This window comes from Eschrichtius robustus, chromosome 16, assembly GCF_028021215.1.
Source record: "Eschrichtius robustus isolate mEscRob2 chromosome 16, mEscRob2.pri, whole genome shotgun sequence".
NCBI classification, from domain to species: domain Eukaryota; kingdom Metazoa; phylum Chordata; class Mammalia; order Artiodactyla; family Eschrichtiidae; genus Eschrichtius; species Eschrichtius robustus.
The window spans coordinates 84,832,900-84,858,669 of NC_090839.1; the positions used below are offsets into that span (position 1 = coordinate 84,832,900).

Consider the following 25,770-nt stretch of genomic DNA (forward strand, 5'->3'; position numbering starts at 1 on the left):
TCCCCTCTGAACTCCGGATGAAAATGCAGCTTTTGGCCAATGTATCTGCTTCCCCTGCAGTGCAGCTAGGATCCCCCAGGCCATCTCCTCTGGTCCAGCCCAGGCTGGATTCTCTACCTGCTTACTTTCTACTCACTGGTTGTTTTTCCAAAGCTCCTCTCACATGTTAAGGTCCTCTCTTCTGGCTCAGCCCCAGTTTAGTCCCACATCTCCCTCTGCACATGTGTGCTGGGAGGGAGCACGTGTTCTGGGGTGCAGTCCGCACTCTCCGTTGAAGGAAATGGAGGTCACGTGCCCTGCAGTGAGAATTAGCTCCACAGCCAAGGCCATTTCCTTCAACGAGTCTGGGAACAGGCCCCATCCCTCTCATGTCATTTCACAGCCTTCTCTACAGTTTCTGTAATTAACATTCACAGGTCCGAACAAAACCTAAAGTTTTTCTGTTCTTTACTAAATAAACATTTGCTTCACAGAAACCAGTCCCAAACACATCAGTGTCCAATTACGTGAGAACAGGCAGCAGGGGGACCAGGTCATACATCTTCCCCCTTACAGCGAGAACGTTAGTGAACCCTGCCTGGCAGTGCCCTCGAGCGTCCAGGAGACGGTCCTCTCTCCCACAGGCCCAGTCCTGCCAACAGGGGGGCTGTGAGCCCTTAGGGTGGACTCCTACTTGCTTCTATCCAGTGAGGCTGTGGGAGGGAAAATGAGCTGAAACAGAGGTTGCTCCCTTCCCCTTGAGGCCTGTGGAGGCTTTTCTGAGGTCCCGGTCACAGAGCAGGCCAGGCTCCAGACAGCTGCCGTGGCCAACATCGTCATCGCCCCATGATGAAACTGGCCTCGTCCTCCTCCTCTGTTCCAGATGCTGCCTCAGAGCCACTGGATGGCTGCTCCTGGGACTGACTGGATCCTGTAATCACACGACATTTGGATTAGAGAGATACAAATCTTAGAGTATCCCCTGATTAGCGAATCAAGGGGTACTCCAAGAAAGGACTGCTCAGGAAAAGCCAGGAACCAGCTGTTCTTGGACTGTACAGGGAGGAGCCCGAGAGGCCCTCATGTCCACCAGTCCCCACTGCCCCTCCCGGGTATAGAGGGCCAGTCACAGAACTGACCTTACCACTGCTGGAGGGCAGGCCTCATCCTCATGAAAAGGTCCAGCACACATGAGATCCTGACGCCCCATAAATCAGGCCTCACTGCTTTTTTTATATGATCCCCCCCTAAAGTCTGTCACCTTGGCAGGGCGACGTCCACAGCAGCCCTTTAACATTTAGCGCTAGGCTGACAACACTCCTGCTGACGTCTCCAGCTCTCACCCCAGTCTGCAAAAGGAGTCTCAAAAACCTTGTAGCAGAGGGCTCTGCCTACAAGTATGTCGGCTTCCCGGCTCTTCCCACAGACGCAGAAAGCCTCTTGACACTCCACGTGCAGCTCTGAATCCCAGTGTCTACCCTGGCGGTCTGCCAGTACCCTCAGTGCAGCTGAGCTGGCTGAGAGCAGAGCACAAAGACAGCTTGTTCCCAACTCCTCCCCTCTTCTTGGGAGCAGGGCGGCAGGCGAGAGCTGGGATGAGGCAGAGCCCACACCAGTCCTCCAGCTCCCCGTCCACGCCAGGAGGCCACTTGCAGGCACCGTGGGCCTCCTCCTGCAGACATGCAGAAACTCACTCCAGCATCCCAGGGCCCACAGGCACCAGAGCTTTGCTACTGCTGTTGTCACAGGGCCGAAGAGCTTCAAGGCCTGGGGGTGCCCAGGGCACAGCACAGTCACCTGCATACCCTAGGACGGGACACTGGAGAGCACTCATGGCAAGGGGTTGACATCATCTCTATGATTTAATTATTTAGGGTTTTCCTCCATCTTAACCTCATGCCAAAAAGAACAAGAAATTCTGAAAGAACAAATGATGAGCACGCTTTAGTAGCTAAGATTTGCTGAACACCTATTATGTGCCAGGCACTGTGCTTACTGTCTTTGCATATACGTACCGTCTTAACTCTAAACAGCAGTCTATGAGATAAGTAACACTCCTCTATATCCATCTTACAGATGAGGAATAAAGCTCAGAGAGGTTAATAAGTAATCTGTTAACCAAGGTCTCATAATCAATAAAACCAGGACCTAGGATTCAAGCCTGGACTATCTGACTTTCAAGCCTCTGGTACCTTGCCTGCAGAAATGCATAAGGAAACAGAGGCAAAAGAAAAATGACATGACAGCCATAAAAAAGAATGAGATAATGCCATCTACAGCAACATGGATGGACCTAGAGATTATCATACTAAGTGAAGTAAGTCAGACAGAGAAAGACAAATACTATATGATATCACTTATACGTGGAATCTAAAAAAAAAATGATACAAATGAACTTATTTACAAAACAGAAACAGACTTCGAAAACAAACTTATGGTTACCAAAAGGGAAGGGGGGAGGGATAAATTAGGAGGTTGGGATTAACATATACACACTACTATATATAAAATAGATAACCAACAAGGACCTACTATATAGCACAGGGAACTCTACTCAATACTCTGTAATAACCTATACGGGAAAAGAATCTGAAAAAGAATAGATATATGTATAACTGAATCACTTTGCTGTACACCTGAAACAAACTCAACATTATAAATCAACTATACTCCAATATAAAATAAAAAAGAAAAATGAGGTGAAAACAGGAATGAGGTGAGCATACTGAATGGATAAAGAAAATGTGGTCTATTCATACAGTGCAATGATTCAGCCTTAAAAAGGAAAAAAATTCTGACACAGGCTGCAACATGGATGAACCCTGAGAACATTATGCTGAGTGAAACAGGCCAGTCACAGAATGACAAATACTGTATGATCGCTCTTATAGGAGGTACTAAGAGTAGCCAAATTCAGAGACAAAGTAGAAGGGGTGGTTGCCAGTGCTGGGAGGAGCAGGAAATGGGGAATTGTTGTTTAAAAGATATAGTTTGTGTTTTACAAGATGAAAAGAGTTATGGGAATAGATGATGATGATGATAATGGTTGCACAATTTGAATGTATTTAGTGCCACTGAACTGTACACTTAAAAATGGTTAAGATGGTGAATTCTGTGTTATGTGTATTTTACCAAAATTAAAAAAAAAGGAGGGGAAGAAAGAAAAAAGAAAAAAGGAAGAGAGAGAGGGAAGGGAGGGAGGGAGGGAGGGAGGGAGGAAATGCTATGCAGAGACTGAGTGAAAAACTATAGATGGATCAAAAACATAGCTCTGAGCTCCCTGAACTCCTAGGGCAGAACTCCCTAAGCGCTCTCATGTCATGGCACTCATGGAAAAGGACAGTATTTCTATGGCATGTGGGGCAACTGGTCCAAGGCCATGGGCACTCAGTCTGCACCCTGAAGGCAAGGGGATCAGGGTCTCTGCCATGTGTAGTCCATTCCCCATATACCAGCGGGGGAGCTCTGCTCTAGAACCTGGGCTCCAAGGCCGAAACTGCTGATTACCTGTTTTGTTCCATAACTTAGTCATACTTGGTCAGCCTCAAGCCTCTCTAAGAACCACCAACCATATCCATAGAGATCTGAACACAGCAGGACAAGAGCATAGGCTTTGATCTTTCATTCTGATCTTAAAGAGACAGTAAAACAGGAGGCATCTTTGAGCTCACCAAGTAGACATCATGAGCAAGGCTCACCCTCCTGAGTGGAAGAAATTTATGGAGAAGTTATCACTAAAATTAAATGGTGGCAGACATGTCCAAGGAATATTGTGGGGCTTTGATCCCTTTATGAATCTTGTGATAGATGAATGTGTGGAGATGGCAACTAGTGGGCAACAGAACAATACTGGAGTGGTGGTAATACGAGGAAACAGTACCATGTTAGAAGCCCTGGAACCAGTATGAACAATGGCTGTGTTCACCAGAGAAATCAACTGCTCCCACATGTCCCCTCCACATTTTACTATGATAAAAACTGGCTCGTGTACATTTTATTACTGAACATTTTTATTAAATAAACTTTTGTAATAGTGAAAAAAAAAAACCCCCAGTGAAATACTCATTAACCTGGATGTTTGTGGAATGGGGTGTCCGGATGCCTGAAGTGCTGACTGACAGAGGAGACTCAGAGCACTCCTTGTGACTGAAAAGCTCCTGAAAATGTAGTACCTCAATTAATAGTAAACAATTGTTTCCTGTGTGTCGGAGACAGGTTGTTGGTGCCTGGAAGTATCTCTCTAAAAAAGGAGAAACCTAGGAATCTGCTGCACATTCAAGCCATTTGGTAATTCAACAAAATCATTTCATTCTCCAATAAAAAGAAACAGGACTCAGAGAAATAGCTGATTCTAGGTTACGGACAGGAAATACACAAGACAAGTCTGGACTATCTTGTAGTACCAGGAACTAAGGAAGTGCTGTTAAAAACAAAACAAAACCCCTCAAAACTCCACCAATAATGGAAGTATGTAAAAGGGACACAGGGGCCATCTGAAAGAGCTCCCAATGGCTAAAGCTGGAAGAGTTTGGGCAAGAAAATAAAGTAGTACTGGATTAAACCTAAAGTATAAAATAAATATCCCAGAGTCCATATTGATATAAAGAAATGAGGGAGAAGACAAATCCATGCAGAACAATTTCAAATAGCTTATGTAGCTACTCCGCCCTCATGGAGGGGCTGTATAACCCGCCACTCCTTAAGCATGGGCTGCGCATAGTGATTTCTTTCCAAAGAGCACAGTGTGGGAAGGGGAAGAAAAGAGTCACTTTACACAGAGAACCCTGAAGAGCACTGCCTGAGCAGGTGATCAAGGGCAACATCAACTGTGACAAGCCATCTTGACAAGCACCCAGCCCTGACCTAAGAATGGTACTTTATCTCTGTGGTCTTCCTCCCAAAAATAAATAACTCATGAGAAAAACGTCAGACAAATCCCAACTGAGGGACATTCTACAGAACATCTGACCCTCAAAACTCTCAAGGTCATCAAAACAAAGTCTGAGAAACTGTCAGAGCTAACAAGAGCCTAAGGCTACATGATGACTAAATGTAATGTGATATCCTACATGGGATTCTGGAACAAGAAAAAGGCATTAGTTAAAAATTAAGGAAATATAAAGTATGGACTTCAGCTACTACATGTATCAACAGTGGTTCATTACTTGTGACAAATGAACCACATTAACTTAAAATGTTAACAGAGGAAACTGGGTATATGGGAATTCTTTGTACTATACTATCTTCATAATATTTCTGTAAATCTAAAATCATTCTAAAACAAAGTTTATTTAAAAAAAAAAAGACACTGTCTACCCTCATGGAACTGAGATTGCAACTGAATAGATAAGCACGTATGTGATTCAGCAGATTCTGTAACCAAGTATGTGCAAAACCCTGTGGAGCAAGGTGGAGGCTGGGTGGGGAGGGAGGTTAGGAAAGGCTTTACAAAGAGAGGAAGGTGCAAGATGAGAAGTTTTCCAAGCAGATGGGGAGTCGGGTAGCATGAAAACGAAAAAGAGCTCAGAGGCCTGAGCACGAGCAGAGGTGGGAGAATAGAGATGTTAAGCTTGGCGAGGGTAGAGGACACGTGGAAGGGAGTGGCCAGAACAAAATGGTGGAGAGACCAGAAAGGGCAGGAATGCAGGAGCTACTGACTAGGTTTCAAGCAGGATCACCCCGCAGGTAAGCACAAGGCCAGTGGAGACCCATTATCTGGGATCAAATCCCAGCCTGTCACTCACTCCCGCTAGCTCTACGGGTGCCATTACCACTTGGTCCCTAAGGTCAACTGTAAAATGGGGATAACATCACTGCCTATCTCACAGGGCCGCTGTGAGGATTATGTTAGTTAATACCTGCAAAGCACCTTAGAACTGGGGCTACACAATAAATGTTCAATAAATGCTAAGTATTGTTATTATACAAGCAGAAGAATGAATGACAATCCAACCTCTGTCTTAAAAAGAGCTTTGGAGGCTGTTCAAGGTGGGCGGCGTCGGGGGTGGGATGGGAAGAGAGTGGAGGCTGCTACCATCGTCCTGCCACATCTGCAGATATAGATAGATATTGACTGATTGACTGTGCTGGGTCTTAGTTGCAGCACGCGGGCTCTTCGTTGCAGCATGCGGACGTCTTAGCTGCGGCATGCGTGTGGGATCTAGTTCCCCGACCAGGGATCGAACCTGGGCCCCCTGCATTGGGAGCATGGAGTCTTACCCACTGGACCACCAGGGAAGTCCCCTGGATCTATATTTTTGTAAGGTTTTTTACTAAATCCTCAATGAGACCTTGACTTCCTCAGAAATCACATTCTTATCCATGTGGAGGAATATGGCAAGGATATAGTAAAAGTGTACACCATTGCACACTGTTGATGGCAGTAAAAACTGGTATTACTCCTTTGGAAAGAAACTGGCAATACATTTCAAGAGCCAAGAACTCTTTTTACACTCTGTGATCTAATAATTCCCACTGCTGGAAATTTATCTCAAGGAAATGACCCAGAAAGAGGGAAGGGAGACAGGTGCATAAATTCAGTAAAATATCTTCTAAAGAGAAAAACTGGAATCAATCTAATGTCTAACAAAAGGGAAAGTGTTAGGTGTATCATGGCATGTCAATTGCTGGATATTATCAGTCACTGAAAAAATTATGAAGGACCAGAAATGCTTATAATGTTAAATAAAAACAAGCAAAGTGGAAACTGCTCATACACTACAATTATCATTACATACAAATGACGTACATATGGAGAGATTAAAAGAAAATGGGGAAGAGATATGGGAACATATTGTATGTGTATAACTGATTCACTTTGTTATAAAGCAGAAGCTAACACACCATTGTAAGGCAATTATACTTCAATAAAGATGTTTAAAAAAAAAAAAAAAAGGCAAAAAAAAAAAAAAAAGAAAATGGACAGAAAGAAAGTTGATCTATGAGGATGATAATATTTGAGCTTTTTCCATTACTCTTATGCTACTGTTTACATAAAATTTTAAAATCTAAGAATCTGAGATTTTATTTAGACTATAGGAATACTAGGTAAAATGCCACTGAGTGTAACTGAAACTGATGTTAACTTTTTTAAAAAAACCAGATGAGGGGGATTAACCAAGATGGTGGAGTAGAAGGACTTGCTCTAACTCCCTCTTGTGAGAGCACCAGAATCACAACTGTCTGCTGGACAATCATTGACAGGAAGACCCTGGACTTCACCAAGGAGGATACCCCACGTCCAAGGACAGAGGAGAAGCCACAGTGAGACGGTAGGAGGGGCGCAATCAGAGTAAAATCTAATCCCATAACTGCTGGCTGGGTGACTCACAGACTGGCGAACACTTATACCACAGAAGTCCACCCACTGGAGTGAAGGTTCTGAGCCCCACGTCAGGCTTCCCAACCTGGGGGTCCGGCAACGGGAGGAGGAATTCCTAGAGATTCAGACTTTGAAGGCTAGTGGGAATTGATTGCAGGACTTCAACAGGACTGGGGGAAACAGAGACCCCACTCTTGGAGGGCACACACAAAGTAGTGTGCGCGTCGGGACCCAGGGGAAGGAGCAGTGACCCTGGGGGAGACTGAACCAGACCTACGTGCTGGTGTTGGGGGGTCTCCTGCAGAGGCGGGGGGTGGCTCTGTTTCACTGTGGGGACAAGGACTCTGGCAGCGGAGGTTCTGGGAAGTGCTCCTTGGCGTGAGCCCTCCCAGAGTCTGCCATTAACCCCACCAAAGAGCCCAGGTAGGCTCCAGTGTTGGGTTGCCTCAGGCCAAACAACCAACAGGGAGGGAACCCAGCCCCACCCATCAACAGTCAAGTGGATTAAAGTTTTACTGAGCTCTGACCGCCACAGCAACAGTCAGCTCTACCCACCACCAGAGCCTCCCATCAAGCCTCTTAGATAGCCTCAACCACCAGAGGGCAGACAGCAGAAGCAAGAAAAACTACAATCCTGCAGCCTGTGGACCAAAAACCACAGTTACAGAAAGATAGACAAGATGAAAAGGCAGAGGGCTATGTACCAGATGAAGGAACAAGAAAAAACCCCAGAAAAACAACTAAACGAAGTGGAGATAGGCAACCTTCCAGAAAAAGAATTCAGAATAATGATAGTGAAGATGATCCAGGACCTCGGAAAAAGAATGGAGGCAAAGATTGAGAAGATGCAAGAAATGATTAACAAAGACCTAGAAGAATTAAAGAACAAACAAACAGAGATGACCAATACAATAACTGAAATGAAAACTACACTAGAAGGACTCAATAGCAGAGTAACTGAGTCAGAAGAACGGATAAGTGACCTGGAAGACAGAATGGTGGAATTCACTGCTGCGGAACAGACTAAAGAAAAAAGAATGAAAAGAAATGAAGACAGCCTAAGAGACCTCTGGGACAACATTAAACGCAACAACATTCGCATTATAGGCGTCCCAGAAGGAGAAGAGAGAGAGAAAGGACCAGAGAAAATATTTGAAGAGATTATCGTCGAAAACTTCCCTAACATGGGAAAGGAAATAGCCACCCAAGTCCAGGAAGCGCAGAGAGTCCCATACAGGATAAACCCAAGGAGAAACACGCCGAGACACATAGTAATCAAAGTGGCAAAAATTAAAGACAAAGAAAAATTATGGAAAGCAGCAAGGGAAAAACGACAAATAACATACAAGGGAACTCCCATAAGGTTAACAGCTGATTTCTCAGCAGAAACTCTACAAGCCAGAAGGGAGTGGCATGATATACGTAAAGTGATGAAAGGGAAGAACGTACAACCAAGATTATTCTACCCAGCAAGGATCTCATTCAGATTCCATGGAGAAATCAAAACAGACAAGCAAAGGCTAAGAGAATTCAACACCACCAAACCAGCTCTACAACAAATGCTAAAGGAACTTCTCTAAGTGGGAAACACAAGAGAAGAAAAGGACCTACAGAAACAAACCCAAAACAATTAAGAAAATGGTCATAGGAACATACATATCGATAATTACCTTAAACGTGAATGGATTAAATGCTCCAACCAAAAGACACAGGCTTGATGAATGGATACAAAAACAAGATCCATATATATGCTGTCTACAAGAGACCCACTTCAGACCTAGGGACATATACAGACTGAAAGTGAGGGGATGGAAAAAGATATTCCATGCAAACGGAAATCAAAAGAAAGCTGGAGTAGCTATACTCATATCAGATAAAATCGACTTTAAAATAAAGAATGTTACAAGAGACAAGGAAGGACACTACATAATAATCAAGGTATCAATCCAAGAAGAAGATATAACAATTATAAATATATATGCACCCAACATAGGAGCACCTCAATACATAAGTCAACTGCTAACAGCTATAAAAGGAAATCGACAGCAACACAATAATAGTGGGGGACTTTAACACCTCACTTACACCAATGGACAGATCATCCAAAATGAAAATAAATAAGGAAACAGAAGCTTTAAATGACACAATAGACCAGATAGATTTAATTGATATTTATAGGACACTCCATCCAGAAACAGCAGATTACACTTTCTTCTCAAGTGAGCACGGAACATTCTCCAGGATAGATCACATCTTGGGTCACAAATCACGCCTCAGTAAACTTAAGAAAACTGAAATCATATCAAGCATCTTTTCCCACCACAACGCTATGAGATTAGAAATGAATTACAGGGGAAAAAACGTAAAAAACACAAACACATGGAGGCTAAACAATACATTACTAAATAACCAAGAGTTCACTGAAGAAATCAAAGAGGAAATCAAAAAGTACCTAGAGACAAATGACAATGAAAACACGACGATCCAAAACCTATGGGATGCAGCAAAAGCAGTTCTAAGAGGGAAGTTTATAGCTATACAAGCCAATCTCAAGTAAACAATCTAACCTTACACCTAAAGGAACTAGAGAAAGAAGAACAAACACAACCCAAAGTTAGCAGAAGGAAAGAAATCATAAAGATCAGAGCAGAAATAAATGAAATAGAAACAAAGAAAACAATAGCAAAGATCAATAAAACTAAAAGTTGGTTCTTTGAGAAGATAAACAAAATTGATAAGCCATTAGCCAGACTCATCAAGAAAAAGAGGGAGAGGACTCAAATCAATAAAATCAGAAATGAAAAAGGAGAAGTTACAACAGACACTGCAGAAATACAAAGCATCCTAAGAGACTACTACAAGCAACTTTATGCCAATAAAATGGACAACCTGGAAGAAATGGACAAATTCTTAGAAAGGTATAACCTTCCAAGACTGAACCAGGAAGAAGCAGAAAATATGAACAGACCAATCACAAGTAATGAAATTGAAACTGTGATTAAAAATCTTCCAACAAACAAAAGTCCAGGACCAGATGGCTTCACAGGTGAATTCTATCAAACATTTAGAGAAGAGCTAACACCCATCCTTCTCAAACTCTTCCAAAAAATTGCAGAGGAAGGAACACTCCCAAACTCATTCTATGAGGCCACCATCACCCTTATACCAAAACCAGACAAAGACACTACAAAAAAAGAAAATTACAGACCAATATCACTGATGAATATAGATGCAAAAATCCTCAACAAAATACTAGCAAACAGAATCCAACAACACATTAAAAGGATCATACACCACGATCAAGTGGGATTTATCCCAGGGATGCAAGGATTCTTCAATATACGCAAATCAATCAATGTGATACACCATATTAACAAATTGAAGAATAAAAACCATATGATCATCTCAATAGATGCAGAAAAAGCTTTTGACAAAATTCAACACCCATTTATGATAAAAACTCTCCAGAAAGTGGGCATAGAGGGAACCTACCTCAACATAATAAAGGCCATATATGACAAACCCACAGCAAACATCATTCTCAATGGTGAAAAACTGAAAGCATTTCCTCTAAGATCAGGAACGAGACAAGGATGTCCACTCTCACCACTATTATTCAACATAGTTCTGGAAGTCCTAGCCACGGCAATCAGAGAAGAAAAAGAAATAAAAGGAATACAAATTGGAAAAGAAGAGGTAAAACTGTCACTGTTTGCAGATGACATGATACTATACATAGAGAATCCTAAAACTGCCACCAGAAAACTGCTAGAGCTAATTAATGAATATGGTAAAGTTGCAGGATACAAAATTAATGCACAGAAATCTCTTGCATTCCTATACACTAATGATGAAAAATCTGAAAGAGAAATTATGGAAACACTCCCATTTACCATTGCAACAAAAAGAATAAAATACCTAGGAATAAACCTACCTAGGGAGACAAAAGACCTGTATGCAGAAAACTATAAGACACTGATGAAAGAAATTAAAGATGATACCAACAGATGGAGAGATATACCATGTTCTTGGATTGGAAGAATCAACATTGTGAAAACGAGTATACTACCCAAAGCAATCTACAGATTCAATGCAATCCCTATCAAATTACCAATGGCATTTTTTACGGAGCTAGAACAAATCATCTTAAAATTTGTATGGAGACACAAAAGACCCCGAATAGCCAAAGCAGTCTTGAGGGAAAAAAATGGAGCTGGAGGAATCAGACTCCCTGACTTCAGACTCTACTACAAAGCTACAGTAATCAAGACAATATGGTACTGGCACAAAAACAGAAACATAGATCAATGGAACAAGATAGAAAGCCCAGAGATTAACCCACGCACCTATGGTCAACTAATCTATGACAAAGGAGGCAAAGATATACAATGGAGAAAAGACAGTCTCTTCAATAAGTGGTGCTGGGAAAACTGGATAGCTACATGTAAAAGAATGAAATTAGAATACTCCCTAACACCATACACAAAAATAAACTCAAAATGGATTAGAGACCTAAATATGAGACTGGACACTATAAAACTCTTAGAGGAAAACATAGGAAGAACACTCTTTGACATAAATCACAGCAAGATCTTTTTTGATCCACCTCCTAGAGTAATGGAAATAAAAACAAAAATAAACAAATGGGACCTAATGAAACTTCAAAGCTTTTGCACAGCAAAGGAAACCATAAACAAGACGAAAAGACAACCCTCAGAATGGGAGAAAATATTTGCAAATGAATCAACGGACAAAGGATTAATCTCCAAAATATATAAACAGCTCATTCAGCTCAATATTAAAGAAACAAACACCCCAATCCAAAAATGGGCAGAAGACCTAAATAGACATTTCTCCAAAGAAGACATACAGACGGCCACGAAGCACATGAAAAGATGCTCAACATCACTATTAGAGAAATGCAAATCAAAACTACAATGAGGTATCACCTCACTCCTGTTAGAATGGGCATCATCAGAAAATCAACAAACAACAAATGCTGGAGAGGGTGTGGAGAAAAGGGAACCCTCTTGCACTGTTGGTGGGAATGTAAATTGATACAGCCACTATGGAGAACCATATGGAGGTTCCTTAAAAAACTAAAAATAGAATTACCATATGACCCAGCAATCCCACTACTGGGCATATACCCAGAGAAAACCGTAATTCAAAAAGACACATGCACCCGAATGTTCATTGCAGCACTATTTACAATAGCCAGGTCATGGAAGCAACCTAAATGCCCATCAACAGACGAATGGATAAAGAAGGTGTGGTACATATATACAATGGAATATTACTCAGCCATAAAAAGGAACGAAATTGAGTCATTTGTTGAGAAGTGGATGGGTCTAGAGACTGTCATACAGAGTGAAGTAAGTCAGAAAGAGAAAAACAAATATCGTATAGTAATGCATGTATGTGGAACCTAGAAAAATGGTACAGATGAGCCAGTTTGCAGGGCAGAAGTTGAGACACAGATGTAGAGAATGGACATATGGACACCAAGGGGGGAAAACTGCGGTGGGGTGGGGATGGTGGTGTGCTGAATTGGGCGATTGGGATTGACACGTATACACTGATGTGTATAAAACTGATGCCTAATAAGAACCTGCAGTATAAAACAACAAACAAACAAAACAACTAATACTAAACTTTCATTGGGTTATTTGTATGGAAATATGTTAATATAAATGTTTCAGACATTACATGAAATTTCTAAAAATCTTATATTTGTATTTGTATGGAAATATGTATGGAAATATGTTAATATAAATGTTTCACACATTACATGAAATTTCTAAAAATCTTATATGTTCTGGTATAATGTTATAAGTAATAATCCTAGTTATTACTTTAAAATGTATATCTCAGAAATAACTAATTTTCTTGTCAACTGCATTATTATGAACTTTCATCAAATCTTTAACAGTGGTCATTTTTAAGTCTTTTGTCATTTACAGACAGTTCTGGGTGTACTCTGATGCTTTTGCAAATATGTTCCTATAAAAGGCTTTCATCTTCAAGAAATTCATGGAAAAGACTCTGACAAGTACAGGTTTCTGGTAACTGACTGTACTGCTGAACTGAATGAATAAGCATTTTCAGAACTCTAATGAAAAACTGATGAACTCATAAAAGTGCTAACAAAAGATCAAGATGAAAAAAAAAATTAATTACATGGGACTGAGTGAACTGATGAGGATGAGTATAAGTTTTGTGACTTTCTGTCTGAATTAAAAAAAAAAAAAATCCCACAAGGACTCAGAGGCAAAGAATATACAAATCAATTTTCACTGCAAAGTAAAGGAGCTGTTACAGTGGAGGATTACTGGACTGAATGTCAATATTATGACATAGTATGAGTGTGTTTCATGTTTGGTAATTGCAATCATTGTTGCTTTTGTTGTGGTCATCCATGTACAATGCTTGGTGTCAGTCTACTTATCTCTTGTAAAAATAAAATACAGTGTGTGTGTGTGAAGAAAAAAATACGTAATGTACAGTACAGGGTATATAGTCAGTATATTGTAGCACCTTTTTTAGAGTCTAGTCTATAAAAATATCTAATCACTATGTTGTATACCTGAAACTAATATAATATTGTAAGTCAACTGTATGTCATTAAAAAAGCCAAAAAATTAAATTTATATACAAATTCAAAGGAACTAGAATATCAAAAAAAAAAAACAAAAAACCAGATGAATGGGGACTTCCCTGGTGGTCCAGTGGTAAAGAAGCTGGTCCAGTGGTAAAGAAGCCCTTCCAATGCAGGGGACGTGGGTTGGATCCCTGGTCGGGGAACTAGGTTCCTATATGCCGCGGGGCAGCTAAGCCCACATGCCGCAACTATTGAGCTCGCGTGCCTCAACTAGAGAGCCTGCGTGCCACGAACTACAAAGCCCATGTGCTCTGGTGCCCGCGCGCCACAACTATAGAGCCCATGCATCCTGGAGCCTGTGCGCTACAACTAGAGAAGAGAAAACCTACACGCCACAACTAGAGAAGCCTTCGCGCGCAATGAAGAGCCCACACCACAACGAAAGATCCTGCATGCCGCAAATGAGACTTAACTCAGACAAAAAAATAAAAAAACAAAGCAAAAACAAACAGATGAATGATTACGCTAGGGAAGAAAATCCTTTTGTACTATGGAATTGCAAGGACATGGGAAAATGTGATACAATGTTATATGAAAAAGTAGGACAACTGTAAATATGATAATTATAGATTTATATAATAAATATTAAAATTGAAAAAAAAAACGTGAAAATGTTAAAGTGATTATTTTTAGTAAGAATTATGGATAATTTTTATTTTTGACTTTATTTCCTGCATATTCTAAAAATTTCTAAAATGATCATATATTAATTAATTACCTTTATTCTCAAAAGACACAAAGGCTATGGATAGTTTTCCAACATAATATGTATAAGAGTTTTGGCACTGAAACAAATAGTTCAATCCAAAACATAAATTGAGGGGCTTCCCTGGTGGCACAGTGGTTAAGAATCCGCCTGCCAGTGCAGGGGACACGGGTTCGAGCCCTGGTCTGGGAAGATCCCACATGCCGCGGAGCAACGGAGCGCGGGCACAACTACTGAGCCTGTGCTAGAGCCTGCGAGCCACAAATACTGAGCCCGCGTGCCACAACTACTGAAGCCCGCGTGCCTAGAGCCCGTGCTCAACAAGAGAAGCCACCGCAACAAGAAGCCCGCACACCGCAACGAACAGTAGCCCCTGCTCGCCGCAACTAGAGAAATCCTGCGTGCAGCAACAAAGACCCAGCGCAGCCATAATTAATTAATTAATAAAAAAAAAAAACCCCACATAAGTTGAGTGCCTTCCAAACACCAGATACCAGCTGAGATATGAATATTATTAGCTGGGGACAATGTGGCCCCCCTCCCCCACGAGGGAACACTTGGCAATGTCTGGAGACATTTTTGATTGTCAATGACTGAGGGGAGGGTGGGTGCTGCTGGCATCCAGTGGGTAGAAGCCATGATGCCCTTCAACATCCTACAATGAACAGGATATACATAGTCCCTTACAACGAAGAATCATCTGGCCCAAAGTGTCAACAGTGCTGAGGCTGGGAAACTGCTTCCCCCCACCTCCAGTTCTGAAATGATTACAACAGGTTTAGTGGACATCCATCATCTCATACAGATACAGCATTAAAGAGACAGAAAAAAAATTCTTGCTTTTGATGAGAAATCTCTTAACAACTTTCATTCATGATGTACAGCAGTATTAGTTATCTTTATCATGTTGTACATTACATCTCCAGTACTTATCTTGGAACCAGAAGTTTGTACCTTTTGACTACCTTCATCTAATTCCCTTTCCTCCCATTCACCCACCTCTGTAACCACAAATCTGATCTCTTTTCCTATGAGTGTTTGTTTGCTTGTTTTTGAAGTATAATCGACCTACAACACTATATTAGTTCCTGGTACACAACACAGTGATTCAATATTTCTATACATTTCAAAATGATCACCACAATAAATCTAGCTGTCATCTGACACCATACAAAGATATCACACAGTTACTGACAATATTCCCCACACTTACACATTTCATAGCTGTGACTCATTTATTTTGTAACTGAAAGTTTGTACCTCAATCTCCCTCACCTATTTCTCTCCTCCCCGCCACCGTCAAGAAACTGCCCTTGACGTACTTAGTAACAAATCACCTTAAGGTCACCCTGGGTTTCTCTGGTAGGTGAGCCTGTGTCAGGATAAGTAACACTGGTATCAGAATACATCGTTTTGGGAGTTCAAGGCGTCACAATAATCCAAACTGGCTTAACACCATCCTGTGGTATCATTCAGACAAGTCCCACACTGCAGGGCGTCTTCACTGAACTGCTGGACCAGCACGGACAACAAGTGGGGATATTTCCTCTCCAACAACAGAACGGAACTCCTAGCCAGCTGCCCCTTACCACTTTATAGGAGAAGAGCCAAAAAGCTCGAGTAATTTATCTCCAAGTCCCTCAAGAACCCAGAAGCGCACAGAAGCCACCTTGTGGCACAACTGATTATCCCATTAAGTTTCTGTTCACTTCAACCATCTAGAAAACCTACTTTCCCTTCCACAAAATGAAAAATAAGGAAGGAAGCTGAGAGGGTGAGGTAAACGGCACACAAACCATCTTTAGGAAGTTATCCCTACAGCACTCTCCATCCAGCTCATTTGGTGCGAAGCATATACAACCATGTATTATTACTAATCATTTTTTTAATAGGTACAGGTGCTAACTTCACAAGTAGAAGAGCAGGGCTCATGTGTCATAACAATGATTTTCAAATCTGTTTGACTGCAGCCCACAGCCCACATAGAAAATGAAAGAAAATTTCACAAAACAGTTATTCGGGGTGTGATGCATTCTGATATTTTCTAGTCTACTTTATGCATGTTTGAAAAAACCATGAAAAAACCAACATCTGTAACCTCTAAGCTGATTTCATGACCCAGTGAGTAAAGGATCACATCCCTCAGTTTGAAAAAACACTGTGCTACTATGATGCAACATGGGCACAAACATCTATCTTTCTGATAGAACTGAAGCTCAGGATGGGGGAGACCCAGTGAGAGGGCACACCGTTTTAAACAGGTTAGAGGCTCTGGATGAAATCTACCATCTCATATACTCTTCATAGCCTTGGGCAAATTAAAGAAAAGTGACTGAAAACTGCACCATCACATGCACCTAATGTGTAAAAGGGGCCAGAAAAGGGGGATTTAAGAAACCTCAGCTCTGGGGACTTCCCTGGTGGTGCCGTGGTTAAGACTCTGTGCTCCCAGTTGCAGGGGGCCTGGGTTTGATCCCTGGTCAGGGAACTAGATCCCACATGCATGCCGCAACTAAGGAGCCTGCCTGCCACAACTAAAAGACCCAGCGCAACCAAATAAATAAATAAATATTAAAAGAAAAAAAAAGAAAGAAACCTCAGCTCTGGGATGTTGCCTCCTGTCTCCTTCAATTCTAGAGCTGATTACTAAAAAGTTATTAAGTGATTCCAAAGACCCACTACAGGTTCATTAAGTACAAACTCAGAGCAAACTAACCTGTTTCTTGTTCTGAAAGGTTCTTAGATTTACTGGTGGGGGAACCGCCCCTCCTGCTGCCCAAATATGCTATATCTTCATTACAGCAAGGCGTTTGGCAAAGTTATCAAGCTGTGGAATTTTAGATCTAAAAAGAGCTTATCATTTTACAGACTAAAATTTAAAAAAACCCTCTGCTCAAACAGGAGATGCTAAGGTCAGGGTGAGCCAGAGTGAGAGCTGAGCCTAGAATCTATGCCTACTGTACTTACTCCCTGACCTCAAATTATCTTAGTTTAGAATGACACCTCTGTGGGTAAGAAGAAAGAAGAGTGAGTCTAGCTGATTCTTAGCTGGAGAATAACTCCACCCAGAGTTTTGTGAACAGGTCCATGTTGGCCTAGATGGAGCTCGCTAGTGGATGCTGGAGGGCTCTGGCCCTGGCCCAGTCTGGCTCAGCATTTTTACCAATGACAAAAGGAGGTATGTTTATCAGTCCTGCCCCTGACATGGTAACATGCTTAATTCGAGAATCAGAATTCAAAAGGATTTTGGAAACCTGAATCAACGGAGCCAATAACACCAAGCTGAAATGCACAACAGCTAAATGTCAAGTCCTGTAATTGGATTCGAAAAACCAAATAAGAGGGTGGGTTCCAGGTAAGACAGAGCAAGCACATTTGACCCTGTTTCTCCACTGAACACACCTATAGAACCTGGACAGAATGCGTGGACTCTGAAAAGCACACAGACTGGGGAAAAAGACCAGAATACAAAGTACCACTGGAACAATATTGTGTTTCCTGTTTTTTTTCTTTCTTCCCTCCGGTATCCCCCAGCCTGGACTCAGGGCGATCCAATACGCAGAAGTGGAAACTGGGCACAGACACAGTTCCAAGAGAAAACTTCTACTTCTGATTCAAGGAGTAAGAAAGCGGACTCCTAATGCTCAGAGGAAGGGAAATTCTTGTGTTTCTTCTTTTCTCTCCATTCTCTCACACCCTAGCTCCCAGGCAATCCTGCCAGTGTCAGGATGGCCACAGCGACTGCGGTGCAATAGGGGCTTGCATGTGCAAAAACTTTGAAGGAGGGGAACCTTCCTCTCTGATCAGAGGAGCTGTGGTCCTAAGATGGCTGGGCAAACTCTGTTGCTTTTCTTCTCTGTCCTCCCACCACTCAGCCCTGGATGCAGGGGCAGCTGTACAAAGTATGTGGCAGAGTAGGTAACTAAAGCCCCAACTTTCTTTTCTTTTTAAAATATTTATTTATTTATTTGGCTGCGCCAGGTCTTAGTTGTGGCATGTGGGACCTTTAGTTGTGGCATGTGGGATCTAGTTTCCTGACCAGGGATCAAACCCGGGCCCCCTGCATTGGGAGCTTGGAGTCTTAGCCACTGGACCGCCAGGAAAGTCCCCATATGGGATCTTTTTTAGTTGCGGCATGTGGGATCCAGTTTCCTGACGAGGGATTGAACCCAGGCCCCCTGCATTGGGAGCTTGGAGTCTTAGCCACTGGACCACCAGGAAAGTCCCAAGCTCCAACTTTCTGGCTGGAGGTCTGAAAAGGGGAGCCCCAAGAAACCAGAAACTACAGGGGATATCATGGAGAGGGGATTAGAAGAGACATCATAAAGTTGTTTGTAAACTCCTGGGCCCGCCCTGACAGCACATGCATGGATCTGGCCCTAATCGTCATGCCAAACACTTTGAGAACCGAACTCAAAGAACTAAACCCTGACTGGCCACTGGGTGGCACACACAGGACACATCTGAGAGCACAGCAAAAGCTTTAAAAACCAAACTGACACTGGAACCCCAATCTACAGAAGGCTGGTCAGAACCTGTGTTCCAAACACAACCCGGTTGACTGTCTGCTAAAACAAATATCAGCAAGACCAGAGCCTCGTGATATAATATTCAAAATGTCCAGGATCCACAGAAAATTACTCGGCATGTGAAGAATCAGGGAAATCTCAACTTGCATGGAACAAATGCCAATGTCAAGATGACCCAGATTTGGAACTACCAAATACTTGAAAGTAGCTATTTAAATATTTTTCCAGGAAGTAAGAGTGAAGACTCTTGAAACAAATGGAAAGACAGAAGACTGCAGCAAAGAAATAGAAGGTATAAAGGAGAATCGAATGGAAATTGAAAAACTTTTCTGAAAAACATAATTCACTGGATAGAATCGATAAGCAGAATGGAGATGACACAGGGAAGAGACAGCTCGAAGTCAGATCAATAGGACTTATCCAATATGAACAACAGAGACAAAAAAAGATTGAAAAAAAAATCCCCAATTTGACAAAGATACATGCTTACAGATTCAACTAGCTCAGTGAACTCCAAACCCAACTCCAGGATAAACCCAAGGAAATCCATGTGCAGACACATCATAATCAAATTCCTGACATCTAAGGATCTTGAAAGCAGCCAGAGAAAAACAATGATAGGAGAACAATTTGAATAACTACATATTTTTTAAAAATCAGAAATCATGGAGGCCAGAGGAAATGGAACAGCATTTCAAAAGTGCTGAAATAAAAACTGCCAACCCAGAATTCTATATCTAGTGAGAATGTCCTATAGGAATGAAGGTGAAATAAAGATAGCCTCATATGAAGAAAAGCTAAGATAATTTATAGCCAGCAGAACTGTTCTAACTGAATGACTAAAGGAAGTTCTTCAGACATATAGGAAACAATACCAGATAGAAGTCTGGAACATCAGGAACAAAGAAAAAGCAACAGAAATGGTAACTATCTGGTCACTATTCAAGACTAGTCTCTTGAGATTTCTGAAATATATTTGATGACTGAAAACAAAAAGAGTAACATCATAAAAACAGAACTACCATATGATCCAGCAATTCCACTTCTGGGTATTTATCTGAAGAAAATGAAAACACTAATTCAAAAAGATATGTGCATCCCAGTGTTCACTGCAGCATTATTTACAATAGCCCAGATATGGAAGCAACCTAAGTGTTCACTGACAGGTGAATGGATAAAGAAGATGTACACACACACACGAATATTACTCAGCCATAAAAAAGAATGAAGTCTTGCCATTTGTGAGAACATGCATGAACCTAGAGGGTATTATGCTAAGTGAAATAAGTCAGACAGAGTAAGACAAATACTGCATGTTTTCACTTATATGTGGAATCTAAGAACAAACCAGAAACAGACTCCACTGACAGAGGACAAACTAGTGGTTGCCAGAGGGGAGGAGGATGGGGGAATGGGCAAAATAGGTGAAGGGGATTAAGAGGTACAAACTGCCAGTTATATAGTAAATAAGTCACAGGGATGTAATGTATTGGGTTGGCCAAAAAGTTCGTTCTTTTCCCCCCCGTAAGGTGTTATGGAAAACCCCGAACAAACTTTTTGGCCAACCCATACAGCATCAGGAATATAGCCAAAAATATTATAATAACTGTACAGTGCACAATCTATGAAAATATCAAGTCATTATGTTGTACACCTGAAACTGAAATAATATTGTAAGTCAACTATAGGTCAATTAAAAAAAAAAGTAACATTATCTGAAGGGGTTTTCAATGTATGGAGATGTAATACCTAAGACAACTATAACATACAGAGTAAAGAAATCTATGTGATGAAAAGTTCTACATTCTACTTAAAGTGGTGAAATGCTGACTCCAAGTAGACTGTGAAAGTAGTACAAATACAGTAATCTCTAGAGGAACAACTAAAAGACTATAAAAAAGGAAACAGTTAAAAACATGATAAATTAAAATAGAATAATAATAATGTTCAAATAAATCCAAAAGAAGACAGGAAAGGAGAAACAGAGAAACAAAAAACCAGAGAGAACAGGACTTCCCTGGTGGCGCAGTGGTTAAGAATCCACCTGCCAATGCAGGGGACATGGGTTCGAGCCCTGGTCCCGGAAGATCCCACATGCTGCAGAGCAACTAAGCCCGTGTGCCACAACTACTGAGCCTGTGCTCTAGAGCCCATGCTCTGCAACAAGAGAAGCCACCGCAATGAGAAGCCCGCACACTGCAAGGAAGAGTAGCTCCCGCTCGCCGCAACCAGAGAAAGCCCGCGCACAGCAACGAAGATCCAACGCAGCCAAAAATAAATAAATAAATTTGTTAAGAAAAAAAATTTGCCCTATTTCCTACTCCCTCTCCGCAGATCCAAGGTAGCCTCCCAAATCAACAGCCTCCTACTCACAGTAGCTGTGAAAACCAGCAGCCTAGCAGCCACTGGAGGAAGTAAACTGCCCTGGGAGTTCCTCAGAAGTCCCATACCCAGAGCACTGTCCCTATCTGACCTGTCTGGCAGCTCCCTGGAAACTTCCACTCGCAAGGCTTGTCTTGTCTTTATTCAACCTGACTCAGTGAGAACAGCCTTTTCCTCAAGGTATTTGTCAAAAACAATCAGTGGCAACTGTTTAACATCATAGCTGCCTGAGGCAGTGATAACAGTCGAAGCAAACAAGAAACTGACCAACAGTTTAAGAGGAAAAGCTGGTAATCTAGAAGGCCACACGCACGTGCAGAGCTGTGCTCATGTCTAAGACAGACAAGTGATGGCCCTAATCTCACCTCTGGCTAACCTTGAGGCTCTGTGCAAGGAGGAAGTGAAGGCTAAGGCAAAACTGTCAACTGCCTGCCAGAATGGTGAAGGCATGCTCCACCACACACAGAAAGCCCCTTGGCAAAGATCAGGAGACTTACTGGTTCAAAGCTTTTCAGGAAATCTCTAATCTTCAGCTGACCACTAAGCTAACCAAGCAAAGACTTCAGCTGCCACACACAACAAAGAATATAAGCTGTACAGAGTTAGTTCAGGAAAGTCACTAAACACATAAACAGCAACAAAGACAACAAGCAGCAAAAACAACAAACCCTGGGCAGGGAGGGTCAAATTACCAAGAGCCAAGGAGACCTTTCTATTTCCCAATATAATGGGGTCCAAGCCACAGTACCTCCTTCAACAGAACATGAGACTGGTGGGGTGCCCAATCCTCCTGCCCTTGGACCAAGTACTTCCACATTCCTCTGTGTGTGTGGGCTGGGGGAAGGGCAGGGAACGTGATGAGGTGGTTTATTTGAGGGATGATGTCCTAGCAATCACATTCTGGTACCGTAAAATAATTTCTTCCCGGAAATGGTAGGCAACAGGCTAAAACCATACCATATATAGTGTGTCACACAGTACGTTTACAACTCATAAGCAAACTGGTCCTGGAAGGGGCCAATCATATTTCCGTATGTCAGTGCAGGTCTGATTTTATCTTAAGACCAAAAATCACAATTAGGAACCATGTCTAGTCAATCAGGGAATAGCCACCAATTCAGAGATGTGGTGACCAGTTGTCATTGTTTCGTCTCTTAGCATCCTTGGTCCTTTCCACCTGGGACCTCTCTCTGGTTCGCAGCCCAGGGGTTCCCAAAGGAGTGGCTGGCACCACTGGCCTTGTGATGGGTTCGGACGTGGGCAGGACTGGCGGCACTGTGGGATGCTGACACACTACTCACCCACTATCCCTCCTTCTAACAAATCTCAATTCTGTCTAGCGTGACAATGTACCCAGCATCCAGTGATGGATAAAGACAGTCATGACAATTCTGTTTTCTTTTCATCTAGCCTGATGACAGCAAGGGATGGCAAAGTGACCTAGTACTGACCAATGAGATACAAGGTAATACGTGATGGGGGATCTTTTGCTCTTCAGTTTAAAAAAAAAAAAAAAAAAAACCACAACAGACAAGTACCACTTCTTTCCCCTCTTTTTCCTGCTTTAAACGTAAGTATGATGCCAGGAGCTGCAGCAGCCATCTCATGCCCACAGGATAAAGGCCAAAAGAACCACAGGGGTACCGGGCCTGACACTACTGAGCTACTCAACCACACTGTGCTGCCACCTACCACCAGGTTTCTTGTTATGTGAGAAAAAGAATTCCTCTTTGCTTAACTACTGCTAGTTGAGTTTTCTATTTCTTGTAGCCAAAAGCATTCTTAACTGATTTGCCAAGTGACTCAATAAGAGCCAAAGAGACACAAAAACTCTTTTGCTAGGGACACCCCCTGTCTTTCCTACTAGGCAAGAATGAGCCAGGGTGTGGCCCGGAGCAGCTACTGGTACCTCCCAACCACAAGGAGGAAGCGAGCCTCCCTGAGGACAGGGAGCCAGGGGACAGAAGGAGACAGTGAATGCCGACAACATCAGAGCTCCTTTACCAGCCATGCCCGAGAGGAGGTCTGTCCTGGACTAAACGGGAGGCAATATCTTTCTTTTGTGCTTAAACCAGTTTGGCTTCCTGACACTTGCAATTAAACGAGTCGAAACTAATAGAAACAAGCCTTCATTTCTTCAGAGGCCAGCCAACCTACTCCAAACTCTAAATCTCATTCTTGACAGGTCAACCACTGCGATCAGCACTAAGAAAGGTCACGAAAGAAAAGTGGGTACCACTCACCTTCTTTCTGTTTCTTCTGTTCAAGTTTCATCTTCTTTGCCAATAATTTCTTCTCTTTTAACTTCTGGCTGCAAATGCAAAATAATTAATTCCTTAACTATTTTATATTTTAGAAAATACACGTCTACTTACAGAACCTTTAGCAATTTAGTAATTACACAAATGCTACGATAAAATCAAAGAAATACTTCCTCACGACTCTGCTACTCCAACATCATCAACACTATCAACCTGTTTCCTTCATGAATCAGGATCAGATTCTTTGGAGTCCTGAGGTGATTAGCACAATCCAGAAATACTGGCGATACTTTCTCATTCAAAGATATTTAAGGACAATTTTTAGAATCCTCTTCAGCTCTCTAAAAGTTGAGGGAGCATTTATTAAAACAACACACGTGCGCGGGCGCAGTCTGTATACTCATGTAGTCACTTAGGGAGGTTACAGACCCTCCTTTAAGGGAGAAGCTAACCGGGAAGTTTGCTCATAGCAACTTATTAAACCTGATGTTAAAATACCGACATGAAGGAGACACAGAAATCCATGCGCTCACCACCGAAGTGCTGACCAGCAAGCTCTGGAGAATCTGTAGCAAGCTGGGGGCAGGGGGCAATAAGCGACTTGATCTCTCCCCAGGTACTGGAAGAAAAGCCATTCCTCTATGGGGGTGCTCCACTGTGGGTTTTTTTTTTTAGCTGCGCTGCACAGCACGTGGGATCTTAGCTCCCCGACCAGGGATCAAACCCACGCCCCCTGCATTGGAAGCGTGGAGTCTTAACCACTGGACCGCCAGGGAAGTCCCCACTGTGGATCTTTACACCCAAGACCTATACAGGCCATACAGGTAAACTTTTGACTACAAGAAGGACTCGTTCACCAACTATTTACTTCTACATTTCCCGCCCCAAGTCTCAGTAGTTAGGGGATGCCACAAAGCCCTCACCGCTTTTTCCGACGCTTTGCAGTCTGCTCCTCCGCAGCAATTTTATTCTTTTCCAGTCTTTTCTGAAACTCTGCATCCAATTTTTGCTGCAAAAAACCACATCAGTTAGACAAACTCTGGCCTGCCTGGGTATGAAAACTCTAGAAGTCACACCACTGGGGTTGCTACAGGTACATCCAGGTCTCCAGGGCCACTTTAAGAAGTTGCCTCACAGGTGAGGCAGGAAATCAATATATGGATCTCTGATGGTGAAATAACTCAGTTCATTAAGATACCGTTCGTGCACAAGTAAATGTAAGAGGGAAAGTAGGAGAGGGAGCACACTGAGTACTCCCTGAAGGCAGAGGCAGCACTACTGGCTCTGGTTCTCCAGGGCCTTGGAAAATGTGATATTGTGACATAACATATGTACATATTTGGTCTTCATCTACTGCTTTTGGCACATTAAAACTTACAAATTTCCTATGTAAGAGCCACAGGGGGATCTTTTATTATAATATTTAGTTTTGTTCCCAGTTCCTGAAATAACTCCAGAAATAAAGATGAAATGGGTATCTTCTGTTATTCATAACCAGTCCCTTTCAACCAAAGGAGTTTATGAGTGACTTTGGGAAAGCACCTAAGGAACGGGGCTGGTTGCCAAGGGAACTTTCTGCCCCACCTCCTCGACCTCCAGGGAGGGGAGAGGGGCTGAGGGTTGTTGAACTAGTCACCAACAGTCAGTGATTTAATCATGTCCACATAATGAAGCCTTCAAAAACCCCAAAAGGCAGGGTTTGGATAGTTCCTGGGTTGAACACTGGAGATGCTGGGAGAAGTAATGGAAGCTCTGCATCCCTTCTTCCACGCAGCTGTTCCTGAGTTATATCCTTTTACACTACACCGGAAAACTAGTAAGCTGTTTTCCTGAGTTCTGTGAGCCCCTCTAAGCAAATTACTTGAACCTGAGGAGGGGGCCATGGGAAACCTCTGATTTATAGCCAGTGGGTCAGAAGCACAGGTGAAAAC

The 25,770-nt window shown here is 42.3% G+C and overlaps 1 protein-coding gene and 1 pseudogene across 1 annotated transcript in view; one reads left to right on the top strand and one right to left on the bottom strand.

The window, feature by feature from the left end:
- Window positions 1–430: 430 nt before the first annotated feature.
- PRKRIP1 (PRKR interacting protein 1) overlaps window positions 431–25,770 on the bottom strand; it is a 29,660-nt gene continuing 4,320 nt past the window's right edge. The window contains exons 4-6 of the mRNA XM_068524808.1: window positions 24,763–24,848; window positions 23,822–23,889; window positions 431–910 (exon numbers count right to left, since the gene is read on the bottom strand). Coding sequence (XP_068380909.1) covers window positions 816–910; window positions 23,822–23,889; window positions 24,763–24,848 — 249 coding nt within the window. The 3' untranslated portion in view covers window positions 431–815. The remainder of the gene's footprint in view (window positions 911–23,821; window positions 23,890–24,762; window positions 24,849–25,770) is intronic.
- Window positions 3,657–3,887, top strand: LOC137750472 (small nuclear ribonucleoprotein G pseudogene; annotated as a pseudogene).